Here is a 14,604-nt window from a genome sequence, read left to right on the forward strand (position 1 = left end):
GAAAAGTGAAGCTAGAATAGTATGCCGCGTCACCAGTCTCTTTAACACGTCGTTCCGATAACCTAAGCATGGTTAGGTTATATTACGCAAAGTGTGCGTGAAAAGTGACGCTAGATTAATATGTCGCGTCTCAAGTCTCTTTAATGCGTCGTTTTGATTATCATGCTTATGCGCGTCACAAATATCTCTAATGCGTCGTTCCGATTACCTAAGCATGGTTAGGTTATATTACGGAAAGTGTGCGTTAAAACTTACGCTAGATTACTATGTCGTATCACATGTCCTTTAACACGTCGTTTCGGTTACCTAAGCTTGGTTAGGTTATATATTACGCAAAGTGTGCGTGAAAAGTGACGCTAGATTAGTATGTCTAGTAACAAGTCTCTGCAACGTGTCGTTCCGATTACCTAAGCATGGTTAGGTTATACTACGCAAAGTATGTGTGAAAAGTGACGCTAGATTAGTATATCGCGTCACAAGTCTCTCTAACGCGTCGTTCTGATTACCTAAGCATGTTTAGGCTATATTATGCAATGTGTGCGTGAAAAGTGACGCTAGATTAGTATGTTGCGTCTAAAGTCTACATAACGTATCGTTTCGATAACCATGCTTATGTCGAGACACAAGTCTCTCTATTGCGTCGTTCCGACTACCTAAGCATGGTTAGGTTATATAAAGTGTGCGTGAAAAATGACGCTAGATTAGTATGTCGAGTATCAACTCTCTTTAACGCGTCGTTTGAATTACATAAGCATGTGCGTGAAAAGTGACACTACATTAGTATGTCATGTCACAAGGCTCTTTATTGCATTGTTCCAATTATCCAAGCATGGTTAGGTTATATTACGCAAAGTGTGCGTGAAATGTGACGCTAGATTAGTATGTCGCGTCTCAAGTCTCTATAAAGTGTCGTTTCGATCGCGTCACAAGTCTCTCTAAAGCGTCGTTCCGATTACCGAAGCATGGCTAGGTTATACTACGCAAAGTGTGCAAGAAAAGTGACTCTATATTAGTATATCGGGTCACAAGTCATTTTAGCGCGTCGTTCCGATTACCAAAGCATGGTTAGGTTATAATACACAAAGTGTGCGTGAAAAGTGACGATAGATTAGTATGTCACGTCACAAGTCTCTTTAACGCGTCGTTCCGATTACCTAACCATGGTAATGTTATATTACGCAAAGTTTGCGTGAGAAGTGATGCTAGATTATAATGTCGCGTCTCAAGTCTCTTTAATGCTTCGTTTCGATTACCATGCTTATGTCGCGTCACAAGTCTCTCTAACGCGTCGTTTTGATTACCTAAGCATGGTTAGGTTATATTACGAAAAGTGTGCGTTAAAAGTGACGCTACATTAATATGTCTTATCACAAGTCTCTTTAACGCGTCGTTCTGATTACCTAAGCATGGTTAGGTTATTACACAAAGAGTGCGTGAAAAGTAACGCTAGATTAGTATGTCGCGTCTCAAGTCTCTCTAACGCGTCGTTCCGATAACCTAAGCATGGTTAAGTTATATTAAGGAAAGTGTGCGTTAAAAGTGACGCTAGATTACTATGTCGCATCACAAGTCTCTTTTACGCGTCGTTCCCATTACCTAAGTATGGTTTGGTTATATTACACAAAGTGTGACGTAAGATTAGTATGTCGTGTCTCAAGTCTCTATAATGCGACGTTTCGATTACCATGTTTATGTTGCGTCACAAGTCTCTCTAACGCGTCGTTCCGATTACCTAACAATGGTTAGGCTATATTATGCAATGTGTGCGTGAAAAGTGACGCTAGATTAGTATATCGCGTCTCAATTCTTTCTAACGCGTCGTTCCGATTACCTAAGAATGGTTAGGTTATATTGCGCAAAGTGTGCGTTAAAAGTGACGCTAGATTAGTATGTCCCGTCACAACGCGTCGATCCGATTACCTAAGCATGGTTAAGTTATATTACGCAAAGTGTGCGTGTAAAGTGACGCTCGATTTCTATGTCTCTTCTCAAATCTCTTTAATGTATTTTCTACAAGTCTCTCAAACGCGCCGTTCCGATTACCTAGGCATGGTTAGGTTATATTACGCAAAGTGTGCGTGCAAAGTAACGCTAGATTAGTATGTCGGGTCTCAAGTCTCTTTAGCGCGTAGTTCGGATTACCTAAGCATGGTTAGGTTATATTACGCAAAGTGTGCGTGAAAAGTGAAGCTAGATTAGTATGTCGCGTCACCAGTCTCTTTAACATGTCGTTCCGATTAGCTAAGCATGGTTAGGTTATATTAGGCAAAGTGTGCGTGAAAAGTGACGCTAGATTAGTATGTCGTGTCTCAAGTCTCTTTAACGTGTCGTTCCGATTACCTAAGCATGGTTAGGTTATATTACGCAAAGTGTGCGTGAAAAGTGACGCTAGATTATTATGTCGCATCTCAAGTCTCCTTAACGTGTCTGTCCGATTACCTAAGCATGGTTAGGTTATCTTACGAAAGTGTGCATGAAAAGTGACGCTCGATTTTTATTTCGCGTCTCAAGTGTCTTTAATTCATCGTTTTCGATTACCATGCTTATGTCGCGTCACAAGTCTATCAAACGCGTCATTCCGATTTCCTAAGCATGGTTACGTTATATTACGCAAAGTGTGCGTGCAAAGTAATGCTAGATTAGTATGTCGCGTCTCAAAACTATTTAACGCGTCGTTTCGATTACCTAAGTATTGTTAGGTTATATTTCGGAAAGTATGCGTGAAAAGTCAAGCTAGATTAGTATGTCGCGTCACCAGTCTCTTTAACACGTTGTTCTGATTAACTAAACATGGTTAGGTTATATTACGCAAAGTGTACGTGAGAAGTGACGCTAGATTAATATTTCACGTCTCAAGTCTCTTTAATGCGTCGTTTTGATTACCATGCTTATGCGTGTCACAAATCTCTCAAACGCGTCGTTTCGATTACCTAACCAAGGTTAGGTTATATTACGGGAAGTGTGCGTACCTAAGCATGGTTAGGTTATATTACGCAAAGTGTGCGTGAAGAGTGACGGTAGATTAGTATGTCGCGCCACAAGTCTTTGCAACGCGTCGTTCCGATTACCTAAGCATGTTTAGGCTATATTATGCAATGTGTGCGTGAAAATTGACGCTAGATTAACATGTTTAGGCTATTTAACGCGTCGTTTTGATTACCATGCTTACGTCGCGTCACAAGTCTCTCTATTGCGTCGTTCCGATTACCTAGGCATGGTTAGCTTATTTTACGAAAAGTGTGCTTGAAAAATGATGCTAGATTAGTATTTCGCGTCTCAACTCTCTTTAATGCGCCGTTTTGATTACCTAAGCATGGTTAGGTTATATTACGCAAAGTGTGCGTGAAAAGTGACGCTAGATTAGTGTGTCATGTCACAAGTCTCGTTATCTAAGCATTATTAGGTTATATTACGCAAAATGTGCGTGAAAAGTGACGCTAGATTAGAATGACGCATCTCAAGTCTCTATAACGCGTCGTTTTGATCGTGTCACAAGTCTCTCTAATGCGTCGTTTGATTACCGAAGCATGGTTAGGTTATATTACGTAAAGTGTGCATGAAAAGTGACTCTAAATTAGTATGTCAGGTCACAAGTCTTTTTAGCGCGTCGTTCCGATTACTAAGCATGGTTAGGTTATAATACGCAAAGTGTGCGTGAAAAGTGACGCTAGATTAGTATGTCATGTCACAAGTCTCATTAACGCGTCGTTCCGATTACCTAAGCATGGTAAGGTAATATTACGCAAAGTGTGCGTGAAAAATGATGCTAGATTATAATGTAGCGTTTCAAGTCTCTTTAATGCTTCGTTTCGATTACCATGCTTATGTCGCGTCACAAGTCTCTCTAACGCGTCGTTTCGATTACCTAAAGCTTGGTTAGGTTATATTACAGAAATTGTGCGTTAAAATTGACGCTAGATTACTATGTCGCATCACAAGTCTCTTTTTCGCGTCGTTTTGATTAACCATGGTTAGGTTATATTACGCAAAGTGTGCTTGAAAAGTGACGCTAGATTAGTATGTCGCGTCTCGAGTCTCTATAATGCGTCGTTTCGATAGCGTCTCAAGTTTCTCTAACGCATCGTTCCGATTACCTAAGCATGGTTTGGTTATATTAAGGAAAGTGTGCGATAAAAGTGACGCTAGATTACAATGTCGCATCACAAGTCTCTTTTACGCGTCGTTCCAATTACCTAAGTATGATTAGGTTATATAACGCAAAGTGTGCTTCAAACGTGACATTAGATTAGTATGTCGCGTCTCAAGTCTCTATAATGCGTCGTTTCAATTACCATGTTTATGTCGCGTCACAAGTCTCTCTAACGCATTGTTCCGATTACCTAATCATGGTTCGGCAATATTACGCAATGTGTGCGTGAAAAATGTCGCTAGATTATTATGTCGCATCTCAAGTCTCTGTAACGCGTCGTTGCGATTACCATGCTTATGTCGGGTCACAATTCTCTCTAACGCGTCGTTCCGATTACCTAAAAATGGTTAGGTTATATTACGTAAAGTGTGCGTTAAAAGTGACACTAGATTAGTATGTCCCGTAACAAGTCTCTTTAACGCGTTAATCCGATTACCTAAGCATGGTTAGTTTATATTACGCAAAGTGTGCGTGAAAAGTGACGCTCGATTTGTATGTCGCGTCTCAAGTCTCTTTAATGCATCGTTTTCAATTACCATGCTTATGTCTCGTCACAAGTCTCTCAAACGCGTCGTTCCGATTACCTAGGCATGGTTAGGTTATATTACGCCAAGTGTGCATACAAAGTAACGCTAGATTAGTATGTCGGGTCTCAAGTCTCTTTAGCGCGTAGTTCGGATTACCTAAGCATGGTTAGGTTATATTACGCAAAGTGTGCGTGAAAAGTGAAGCTAGATTAGTATGAAGCGTCACCAGTCTCTTTAACACGTCGTTCCGATTACCTAAGCATGGTTAGGTTATATGATGCAAAGTGTGCGTGAAAAGTGACGCTAGATTAGTATGTCGCGTCTCAAGTCTCTTTAACGTGTCGTTCCGATTACCTAAGCATGACGCGTTTGAGAGACTTGTGACGCGACATAAGCGTGGTAATCGAAAACGATGCATTAAAGAGACTTGAGACGCGACATAAAAATCGAGCATCACTTTTCACGCACACTTTGCGTAAGATAACCTAACCATGCTTAGGTAATCGGACTGACACGTTAAGGAGACTTGAGACGCGACATACTAATATAGCGTCACTTTTCACGCACACTTTGCGTAGTATAACCTAACCATGCTTAGGTAATCGGAACAACACGTTAAAGAGACTTGAGACGCGGCATACTAATCTACCGTCACTTTTCACGCACACTTTGCGTAATATAACCTAACCATGCTTAGGTAATCGGAACGACGTGTTAAAGAGACTGGTGACGCGACATACGAATCTAGCTTCACTTTTCACGCACACTTTGCGTAATATAACCTAACCATGCTTAGGTAATCCGAACTACGCGCTAAAAAGACTTGAGACGCGACATACAAATCAAGCGTCACTTTTCACGCACACTTTGCGTAATATAACCTAACCATGCCTAGGTAATCGGAACGACGCGTTAAAGAGACTTGTGACGGGACATACTAATCTAGCGTCACTTTTAACGCACACTTTGCGTAATATAACCTAACCATTCTTAGGTAATCGGAACGACACGTTAGAGAGAATTGTGACCCGACATAAGCATGGTAATCGCAACAACACGTTAAAGAGACTTGAGATGCGACATACTAATCTAGCGTCACTTTTTACGCACAAATTGCATAATATAGCCGAACCATGCTTAGGTAATCGGAACAATGCGTTAGAAAGACTTGTGACGCGACATAAATATGGTAATTGAAACGACGCATTATAGAGACTTGAGACGAGACATACTAATCTAATGTCACTTTTGAAGCACACTTTGCGTAATATCATACTTAGGTAATCTAGCGTCATTTTTATCGCACACTTTCCTTAATATAACCAAACCATGCTAGGTAATCGGAACGATGCGTTTGAGAGACTTGAGACGCTATCGAAACGACGCATTATAGAGACTTGAGACGCGACATACTAATCTTGCGTCACTTTTCAAGCACACTTTGCGTAATATAACCTAACCATGGGTAATCGAAGCGACGCGAAAAAGAGACTTGTGATGCGACTTAGTAATCTAGCGTCAATTTTAACGCACACTTTCTGTAATATATCCTAACCATGCTTAGGTAATCGGAATGACGCGTTAGAGAGACTTGTGACGCGACATAAGCATGGTAATCGAAACGAAGCATTAAAGAGACTTGAAACGCGACATTATAATCTAGCATCATTTTTCACGCACACTTTGTGTAATATAACCTTACCATGCTTAGGTAATCGGTACGACGCGTTAATGAGACTTGTGACGCGACATACTGATCTAGCGTCACTTTTCACGCACACTTTGCGTATTATAACCTAACCATGCTTAGGTAATCGGAACGACGCGCTAAAAAGACTTGTGACCTGACATACTAATTTAGAGTCACTTTTCATGCACACTTTGCGTAATATAACCTATCCATGCTTCGGTAATCAAACGACGCATTAGAGGGACTTGTGACATGATCAAAACGACGCGTTATAGAGACTTGAGATGCGTCATTCGAATCTAGCGTCACTTTTCACGCACACTTTGCGTAATATAACCTAACTATGCTTAGATAATTGGAACAATGTCATAAAGAGACTTGTGACATGACATACTAATCTAGCGTCACTTTACACGCACACTTTGCGTAATATAACCTAACCATGCTTAGGTAATCAAAACGGCGCATTAAAGAGAGTTGAGACGCGAAATACTAATCTAGCGTCATTTTTCAAGCACACTTTGCGTAAAATAACCTAACGACGCAATAGAGAGACTTGTGACACGACGTAAGCATGGTAATCGAAACAACGCGTTAAATAGACTTGAGACGCAACATACTAATCTAGCGTCACTTTTCACGCACACATTGCATAATATAGCCTAAACATGCTTAGGTAATCGGAACGACGAGTTGCAAAGACTTGTGACGCGACATACTAATATACCGTCACTCTTCACGCATACTTTGCGTAATATAACCTAACCATGCTTAGGTACGCACACTTTCCGTAATATAACCTAACCTTGCTTAGGTAATCGGAACGACGCGTTTGAGAGATTTGTGACACGCATAAGCATGGTTAGGTAATATAACCTAGATTGTATGTCGCGTCACAAGTTTCTTGAACGCGTCGTTCCGTTTACCTAAGCATGGTTAGGTTTATATACGTAAAGTGTGCGTAAGCAGTGACGCTAGATTAGTATGTCGCGTCTCAAGTCTCAAGTCTCTTCAACGAGTCGATTCGATTACCTAAGTATTGTTAGGTTATATTATGGAAAGTGTGCGTTAAAAGTGAAGCTAGATTGCTATGTCGCGTCACAAGTCTCTTTAACGCGTCGTTCCGATTACTTAATCATGGTTAATTTATATTTTGGGAAGTGTGCGTTAAAAGTGAAGATAGATTACTATGTCGCGTCACAAGTCTCTTTAATGCGTCGTTCCGATTACCTAAGCATGGTTATGTTACATTACGCAAAGTGTGCGTGAAAAGTGACGCTAGATTAGTATGTCGCGTCACAAGTCTCTTTAACGCGTCGTTCCGATTACCTAAGCATGGTTAGATAATATACACAAAGTATGCGTGAACAGTATGTCGCGTCTCAAGTCTCTTCAACGCGTCGTTTTGATTACCATGCTTATGTCACGTCACAAATCTCTCAAACGTGTCGTTCCGATTACCAAATCATGGTTAGGTTATATTATGCAAAGTGTGCGTTAAAATTGACGGTAGAGTACTATGTCGCATCACAAGTATCTTTAACGCGTTGTTCCGATTACCTTAGCATGGTTATGTTATATGACGCAAAGTGTGACTTGAAAAGTGACGCTAGATTAGTTTGTCGTGTCTCAAGTCTCTTTATCGCGTCGTTTCGATTACCTAAGCATGGTTAGGTTATATTACGCAAAGTGTGCGTGAAAAGTGATGCTAGATTAGTATGTCGCGTCTCAAGTCTCTTCAACGCGACGATTTGATTAGCTATGCATGGTTAGGTTATATTACGCAAAGTATGCGTGAAATGTAATGTTGGATTTAGTATGTCGCGTCTCAAGTCTCTTTAACGCCTCATTTCAATTACCATGCTTATATCGCGTCACAAGTCTCACTAATGCGGCGTTCCGATCACATATGCATTCTTAGGTTATACTACATAAAGTGTGCGTGAAAAGTGACGCTAGATTAGTATATCACGTCTCAAGTCTCTGTAACGCGTCCTTTCGATTACCATGCTTATGTATTATAGGAAGTGTCTTTTAAAAGTGAAGCTAGATTACTATGTCGCGTCACAAGTCTCTTTAATGTGTCGTTCTTATTACCTATGCATGGTTAGGTTATATTATGCAAAGTGTGCGTGAAAAGTGACACTAGATTAGTATGTCGCGTCACAAGTCTCTTTAACGTGTCGTTCCGATTAGCTACGCATGGTTAAATTTTATACGCAAAGTGTGCGTGAAAAGTGACGCGATTAGTATGTCGCGTCTTAAGTCTCTTTAACGCGTCGTTCCGATTATCTAAGCATGGTTAGGTTATATTACGCAAAGTGTGCTTGAAAATTGACTCTAGATTAGTATGCCGCATCTCAAGTCTCATTAGCGTGTCGTTTTGATTACCATGCTTATGTCACGTCACTAGTCTCTCCAACGCGTCGTTCTGATTACCTAAACATGGTTAGGTTATATTATGCAAAGTGTGCGTGAAAAGTAACGCTAGATTAGTATGTCGCGTCACAAGTCTCTTTAACGGGTCGTTTCGATTACCTAACAATGGTTAGGTTATACACATAAGGAGTGCGTAAAACGTGACACTAGATTAGTATGTCGCGTCTCAAATCTCTTTAACGCGTCGTTTCGATTACCTAACAATGGTTAGGTTATTATCTGATCTAGAGTGATCTTAGGGTTTTTTGGTTAGTGATTATACGGGTTCTTGGGCGTTGCATTAAGGGTTCGTATAGCCTATCGCTGAAGGTTCGTATCATTATATTACGCAAAATGTGCGTGAAAAGTGAAGCTAGATGAGTCTCTCTAACGCGTCCTTATGATTACCTAAGCATGGTTAGATTATATAATGGAACGTGTGCGTTAAAATAAAGCTAGATTACTATGTCGCGTCACAAGTCTCTTTAACGCGTTGTTCCGATTACGTATCCATAGTTAGGTTATATTACGCAAAGTGTGCGTGAAAAGTGACGCTATATTAGTATGTTGTGTCACAAGTCTCACTAACATGCTGTTGCAATTACCTAAGTATGGTTAGGTTATATTACGCAAAGTGTGCGTTAAAAGTGACGCTAGATTACTATGTCGTGTCTCAAGTCTCTATAAGGAGTCGTTTCGATTACCATTCTTATGTCACGTCACAAGTCTCTCTAACGCATCGTTCCAATTACCTAAGCATGGTTAGTTTATATTACGCAAAGTGTACGTGAAAAGTGACAATAGATTATTCTGTCGCGTCTCAAGTCTTTTTGACGCGTCGTTCCAATTACGTAAGCATGGTTGAGATATACTAACGCAAAGAGTACGTAACGTGTCTCAAGTCTCTTTAATGCATCTTTCCGATTAACTAAGTATGGTTAGTTTATATTACGCAAAGTGTGTGTTAAAAGGGACAATAGATTAGAATGTCGCGTCTGAAGTCTTTTTAACGCGTCGTTCCGATCACCTATGCATGGTTAGGTTATATACGTGAAGTGTGCGGGAAAATTGACGGTAGATTAGTATGTCGCGTCTCAAGTCTCTTTAACGTGTCGTTTCAATTACCATTCTTATCTCACATCACAAGTCTTTCTAACGCGTCGTTCCGATTAGCTTAGCATGGTTAGGTTATATTATGCAAGGTGTGCTTGAAAAGTGACGATAGATTAGTATTTCGCGTCTCAAGTCTCTTTAACACGTCGTTTCGATTACCATGATTATGTCGCGTCACAAGTCTCTATAAAGCCTCGTTCCTATTACTTAAACATGGTTAGGTTATATTACGCGGAGTGTGCGTGAAAAGTGATAATAGATTAGTATGTCGCATCTCATGTCTCTTAAACGCGTCGTTTTGATTACCATGCTTATGTCGCATCACAAGTCTCTTTAACGCGTCGTTCTGACGCTAGATTAATATGTCGCGTCTCAAGTCCCATTAACGCGTCCTTCCGATTACTTAAGCATGGTTAGGTTATAGTACGCAAATTTGCATGAATAGTGACGCTAGATTAGTATGTCGCATCTCAAGTCTCTTTAACGCGTCATTTTGATTAGGCTTAATACATAATTTGACCCCTAAACTTTACACTTTTATTCCTTGCGACCTTTAAACTATTTTCGTATTCTATCTGACCTCTCTTCTTTTTTATTTGTTGCATTTGACCCCTCTTTGCATCATTTTTTATTTATTAGACCCTTATCGGTACACCGTGGCATTGCGCGTGAGAACACTCTTTTCAGGGCAAGTGGAACAGTTTATTTGCTGACATGGAAAACCTTTACATTTTTTCAATAATTACATCCATAAATACACACCCAAATGAAATCATTAACTCCCAATTCGAATCCCTAATTTTTAATTCCCCCAATTCTCTTCTTCTTCTATTTGTCTTACTGATTTCCTCCCCATTTATCTAATTTTCTTCTTGTTCATCTCTTTCCGGCTGAGATGGAAGCTATGTGCGAAGGTAAGTTCCCACTTTGCCGCTGTCACAAAGTTGCAAGCTTGAAGACTGCTTGGACCAATGCGAATCCAGGGAGACGTTTCCTAGGGTGTGGTCGATATGGGGTGAGTTGCTCTTGCTGTAATTTTGGTTTTTTAATTAGGGCTTAATGAATTTTGGGTGTTAGCATTGATTACAAATTTGGGAATTTGATAGGTGCATAGTTGTTAATTGATTACTACATTGTGGTTGTTAATTAATGTGCCTCATTTTGTAGATGCCTGGGGCTTGCAATTTCTTTGATTGGTTTGATGATCCTGCTGATGAGCAGTACAAGCGTGTGATTGTGGGGCTGTTAAGAAGGGTCAGAGAGCATGAACTGGAAGCAGAAAAACAAAAGGAAAAGAAGCAGAAGAAGAATGTGTTTGTTGTAATACTGGTGTTGTTTATTCTCTTTTTGGGTTTTAAGATGAATTAGTGTGTAGTTGTATGGTCTTTGTGCTTAGATTGTATCTGAAATCTATCAATGTAACCGTTTCTAAATTAATGAAGTGCAAGTGCAATTTTCTATACCTCTATCAGTGTGCTATTTACAAATAAAAACTGGAACAACAAACATATAAAGCAAATGTAACATTGATGCAAGCAAAGAAGCTTGAAAGTAGTACTTTGAATATCCAAAATAAGCTTGAATTTACAAAACAAGTCTGATACCAACATTCAAAAGAAGCTTGCAAAGAAGCCTAATAGTACTATCCAAAAGAAGCTTGGAAACAAGCCTGATACTAATAGTAAAAAAGTCTGAATATTAACAGCTTGCAACCCTAAACAAAGTTAGCTATTCAAAACAAGTCCTATAGTTGGACTTGACAAAAACATGGACTAATGTTTGTCCCTACTTGCTTGTAGAACTTGGGAGGCTTGCTGAATTGCCCTAAGCCTATTCATTCTAATAGCATCCCTGTCTTGCTGTAGCTTGTTCGAACTCACTGCATTTCGACCACTCCACCTTAAGCCAGGAGGTTTGAAATCTATGTCTCCAGTGACATCTGCAGATCTGCGAATCTGTTTAGGATTAACAATCCTTGCACTAGGTGTTCCAATCTGTTAACAGGAAAACAATCAAAATGATGCAAACCAAAATAACTAAGCAAACCAAAATAACTAAGCAAACCAGGAGCAAAATCTGAAAACACTTACATTTGAAATTGTCAGACCATTATCCAAATGATGCAAACCAAAACCTACAAGTCTTTTCTTGGCATTAGAAGCCTGAGTTGGAGCAGCATATCTCTTTGAACCTTGGACATGTGCTGCACCTGCATTGTCTGCCTCTCCTGTGTCTGAACCTCTACCTCTTCCCCTCCCTGGGCCTCTACCTCTACCCCTGCCTAAACCTCTACCTCTTCCCCTAACTGTACTACTTGATGCACCACCTGAATTTTCTGTCGCAGCAGAAGCAGTACTCCTAGTATTTGGTCTACTGGGGGAGGTGCAGGTGTAACTATCCTAGAAGGTGCAGGTATAACTATCCTAGGAGGTGCAGTGCAGTTAACTTGCCTAGTCAGTTCAGGTGCAGTTGTCCTAGGGGGTGCAGTAGAGGAAACTGCTCCAGAAGGAGGTGCAACATTAACACTGGCCTACATAAGTTACAATTCAATTCACCAAATGCAATCAGTTACACCAAAAGCAACTATGAAAATGCAACTGAAACAACAAATGCAAATAATTAAGCAAATTTAAGTGACTTACCTGTGCACTCCCTCTTGATCTTAAATTGCAGCTCTTCTTGTTGTGTCCTTGTCCTTTGCAAAGAGTGCAAGTCATCCCCACCCCTTTCTTTGATAACTTGCCAAAAGTGGGCTTCTGTGGTTCATCCTTGTCTTTTCTTCTATTCTTCTTGGGTCTGCCTGGCTTCTTTGCGATCACTGGAGGTAGGATTGTGGGGTAATTTAACTGCGGCCAAAGCTTCCTTCCTCTCACTGGTTGGATGAACTTGGCATATGACTTCAGGTATGTCTCTTTGGAATACCAGTGAGAGACATAGTGGTCAGGGTTCTTCTTCAAGCGGGCCATGGCACAACAGGCATGTGCACATGGTATGCCTTTAAGTTGCCATGACCTGCAGCTACATGTATGCTGTGCCAGGTCAATAGTGTGTCCAAATCCCATATCCAGCACCTCAAACCCTTGATCACCATTGAACTCTATCATGCAATCACAAGCTCTTAATTTATTCTCATCTAACTTCTTCTGAGCCATTGGTGAGATGTCTGTAATCCATGTCTCAGCAAACTCTCTCATGACCCTAATCCTATTCATGATTTTCACTCTAATCTCTTCCAACATAGTGATCACAGTTAAATGCCTAGCTTGTAAAATCCATCCATTAAATGTTTCACACATGTTGTTCTCCACAATGTCACACTTGGTGTCAGTGTCAAAAAAAACTCTAATCCACAACTCCTTTGAGTATGACAGCATGTCCTGCACAATGTTCTCTCCCATAGTGTCCAACTCCTTCAAATGATCAGTGAGTTGTCCTTCAAATGTGGAGTATGCACATTGCCAAAACTTCTTCCTTCTGTCATCTCCTTTCCATTTTTTCTGCCATGCTGCCCAAATATGTCTAGCACACCACCTCCTCTGACATTCAGGCAACTCCTGATCCACAACAGCAATAAGTCCCTGTCACATAAATTGAAACAAGCTGCAATTAACACTTAACAAGTGACAACTAAAAACAATTACACAAACTAACACTTTCCACATACCTTTTGCATGTCTGAAACAAGAACCAGTCCATCACCAAGTCCAAGATCCAAATAATTTTTGAGGACATTTATGAACCAACTCCATGATCTTGTGTTCTCCAGGTCCACAATTGCCCAGGCAATGGGGAACATCTGGTTATTTGCATCTTTAGAGACAGCAACCAGGAGCTGTCCCTGACAAGGGCCCTTTAGAAAGCAGCCATCCAATCCAATCACCTTCCTACAGCCTTCCTTAAACCCTTCCTTAAGTGCATGCAAACACATATAAAACCTCACAAAGGTCCTAGTCCCATCATTATTGTGATTGACATCCACAAAACATGTACTTCCTGGGTTACTCCTATTAATTTCATCTACATAATCCTGCAACATGGCATATTCAATTACAGGGTCTCCCATTGCTTCCTGTAAAATGTTAATCCTAGCCCTCCTCACTGTTGACATACCCACATAAATGTTCAACTCTTCTCTAACTATCCTCTGCAACTGCACCAGTTTAATCCCTGGTTGTGAGTTCACCCTAGACCTCAGAAAACCAGTCAGGAACTTGGCATTACACTAGACAGTCTTAGTATACCTAGAGCAACTATGTCTAGGGTTATAGGTTTTAATAGTAAAATTGTTAGTCCTGCTATCTATACCTGCAAAAATCATCCAAGGGCAATCTTTCTCTCTGCATTTTGCTCTCAATTTGTCTTGCTGATTAGGTTTAAACTTCAAAGAAATACCCTTATGCACTGAATACTTAGCTAATGCCTCTCTAAATTGCACTACATTCAATAAAATCATACCTAGTTGCCATCTTGGCACAACACAGGTTGGATTGTACTGGTGATGTGTGCCTGGTGTTCTTGGTGGCAGCTCCTCATCAGAATCAGGTTCTCCTTCACTCCCAGGCTCATCAGAATCATAAACAACTTCATCCCCAGCTACCCTTCCTCTATTACTTCCTGCATATGGATTGTCAAGGTCCTCAAAGCCAGCATCATTCCCTGTCTGCCCAACAGAAACTTGCTCTACAGTTTCAGGCTGGCTCCTCTGA

At 40.5% G+C, this 14,604-nt stretch overlaps 2 protein-coding genes across 2 annotated transcripts; one reads left to right on the forward strand and one right to left on the reverse strand.

Moving 5' to 3' along the window:
- Positions 1-10,416: 10,416 nt before the first annotated feature.
- Positions 10,417-11,360, forward strand: LOC126686157 (uncharacterized). The gene is made up of 2 exons (XM_050380191.2): positions 10,417-10,913; positions 11,066-11,360. Exons 1-2 carry the CDS (start codon positions 10,794-10,796, stop codon positions 11,264-11,266), a joined length of 321 nt encoding a protein of 106 aa, XP_050236148.1. The 5' UTR covers positions 10,417-10,793; the 3' UTR covers positions 11,267-11,360.
- On the reverse strand, positions 11,291-14,120 carry LOC126687706 (uncharacterized). Its single transcript, XM_050382263.1, has 8 exons — positions 13,563-14,120; positions 12,541-13,476; positions 12,192-12,428; positions 11,989-12,081; positions 11,688-11,892; positions 11,507-11,589; positions 11,362-11,391; positions 11,291-11,308 (listed from the first exon to the last, which is right to left on the reverse strand). Exons 1-8 carry the CDS (start codon positions 14,004-14,006, stop codon positions 11,291-11,293), a joined length of 2,046 nt encoding a protein of 681 aa, XP_050238220.1. The 5' UTR covers positions 14,007-14,120.
- Positions 14,121-14,604: the final 484 nt, after the last annotated feature.

The sequence above is a fragment of the Mercurialis annua genome, linkage group LG6, assembly GCF_937616625.2.
Source record: "Mercurialis annua linkage group LG6, ddMerAnnu1.2, whole genome shotgun sequence".
NCBI lineage: Eukaryota > Viridiplantae > Streptophyta > Magnoliopsida > Malpighiales > Euphorbiaceae > Mercurialis > Mercurialis annua.

What these genes read in the sequence shown, in the direction of transcription:
- LOC126686157 (XM_050380191.2), top strand. Translation starts at nt 10,794, where the DNA reads ATGGAAGCTATGTGCGAAGGTAAGTTCCCACTTTGCCGCTGTCACAAA. An exon ending in TAGGGTGTGGTCGATATGGG is followed by an intron (nt 10,914 to 11,065) that starts GTGAGTTGCTCT and finishes CTCATTTTGTAG; the next exon opens with ATGCCTGGGGCTTGCAATTT.
- LOC126687706 (XM_050382263.1), bottom strand. Translation starts at nt 14,006, where the DNA reads ATGTCAACAGTGAGGAGGGCTAGGATTAACATTTTACAGGAAGCAATG. An exon ending in CTCCCAAGTTCTACAAGCAA is followed by an intron (nt 11,590 to 11,687) that starts GTAGGGACAAAC and finishes GTTAATATTCAG; the next exon opens with ACTTTTTTACTATTAGTATC. An exon ending in TTTGCAAGCTTCTTTTGAAT is followed by an intron (nt 11,392 to 11,506) that starts GTTGGTATCAGA and finishes TTGTTGTTCCAG; the next exon opens with TTTTTATTTGTAAATAGCAC.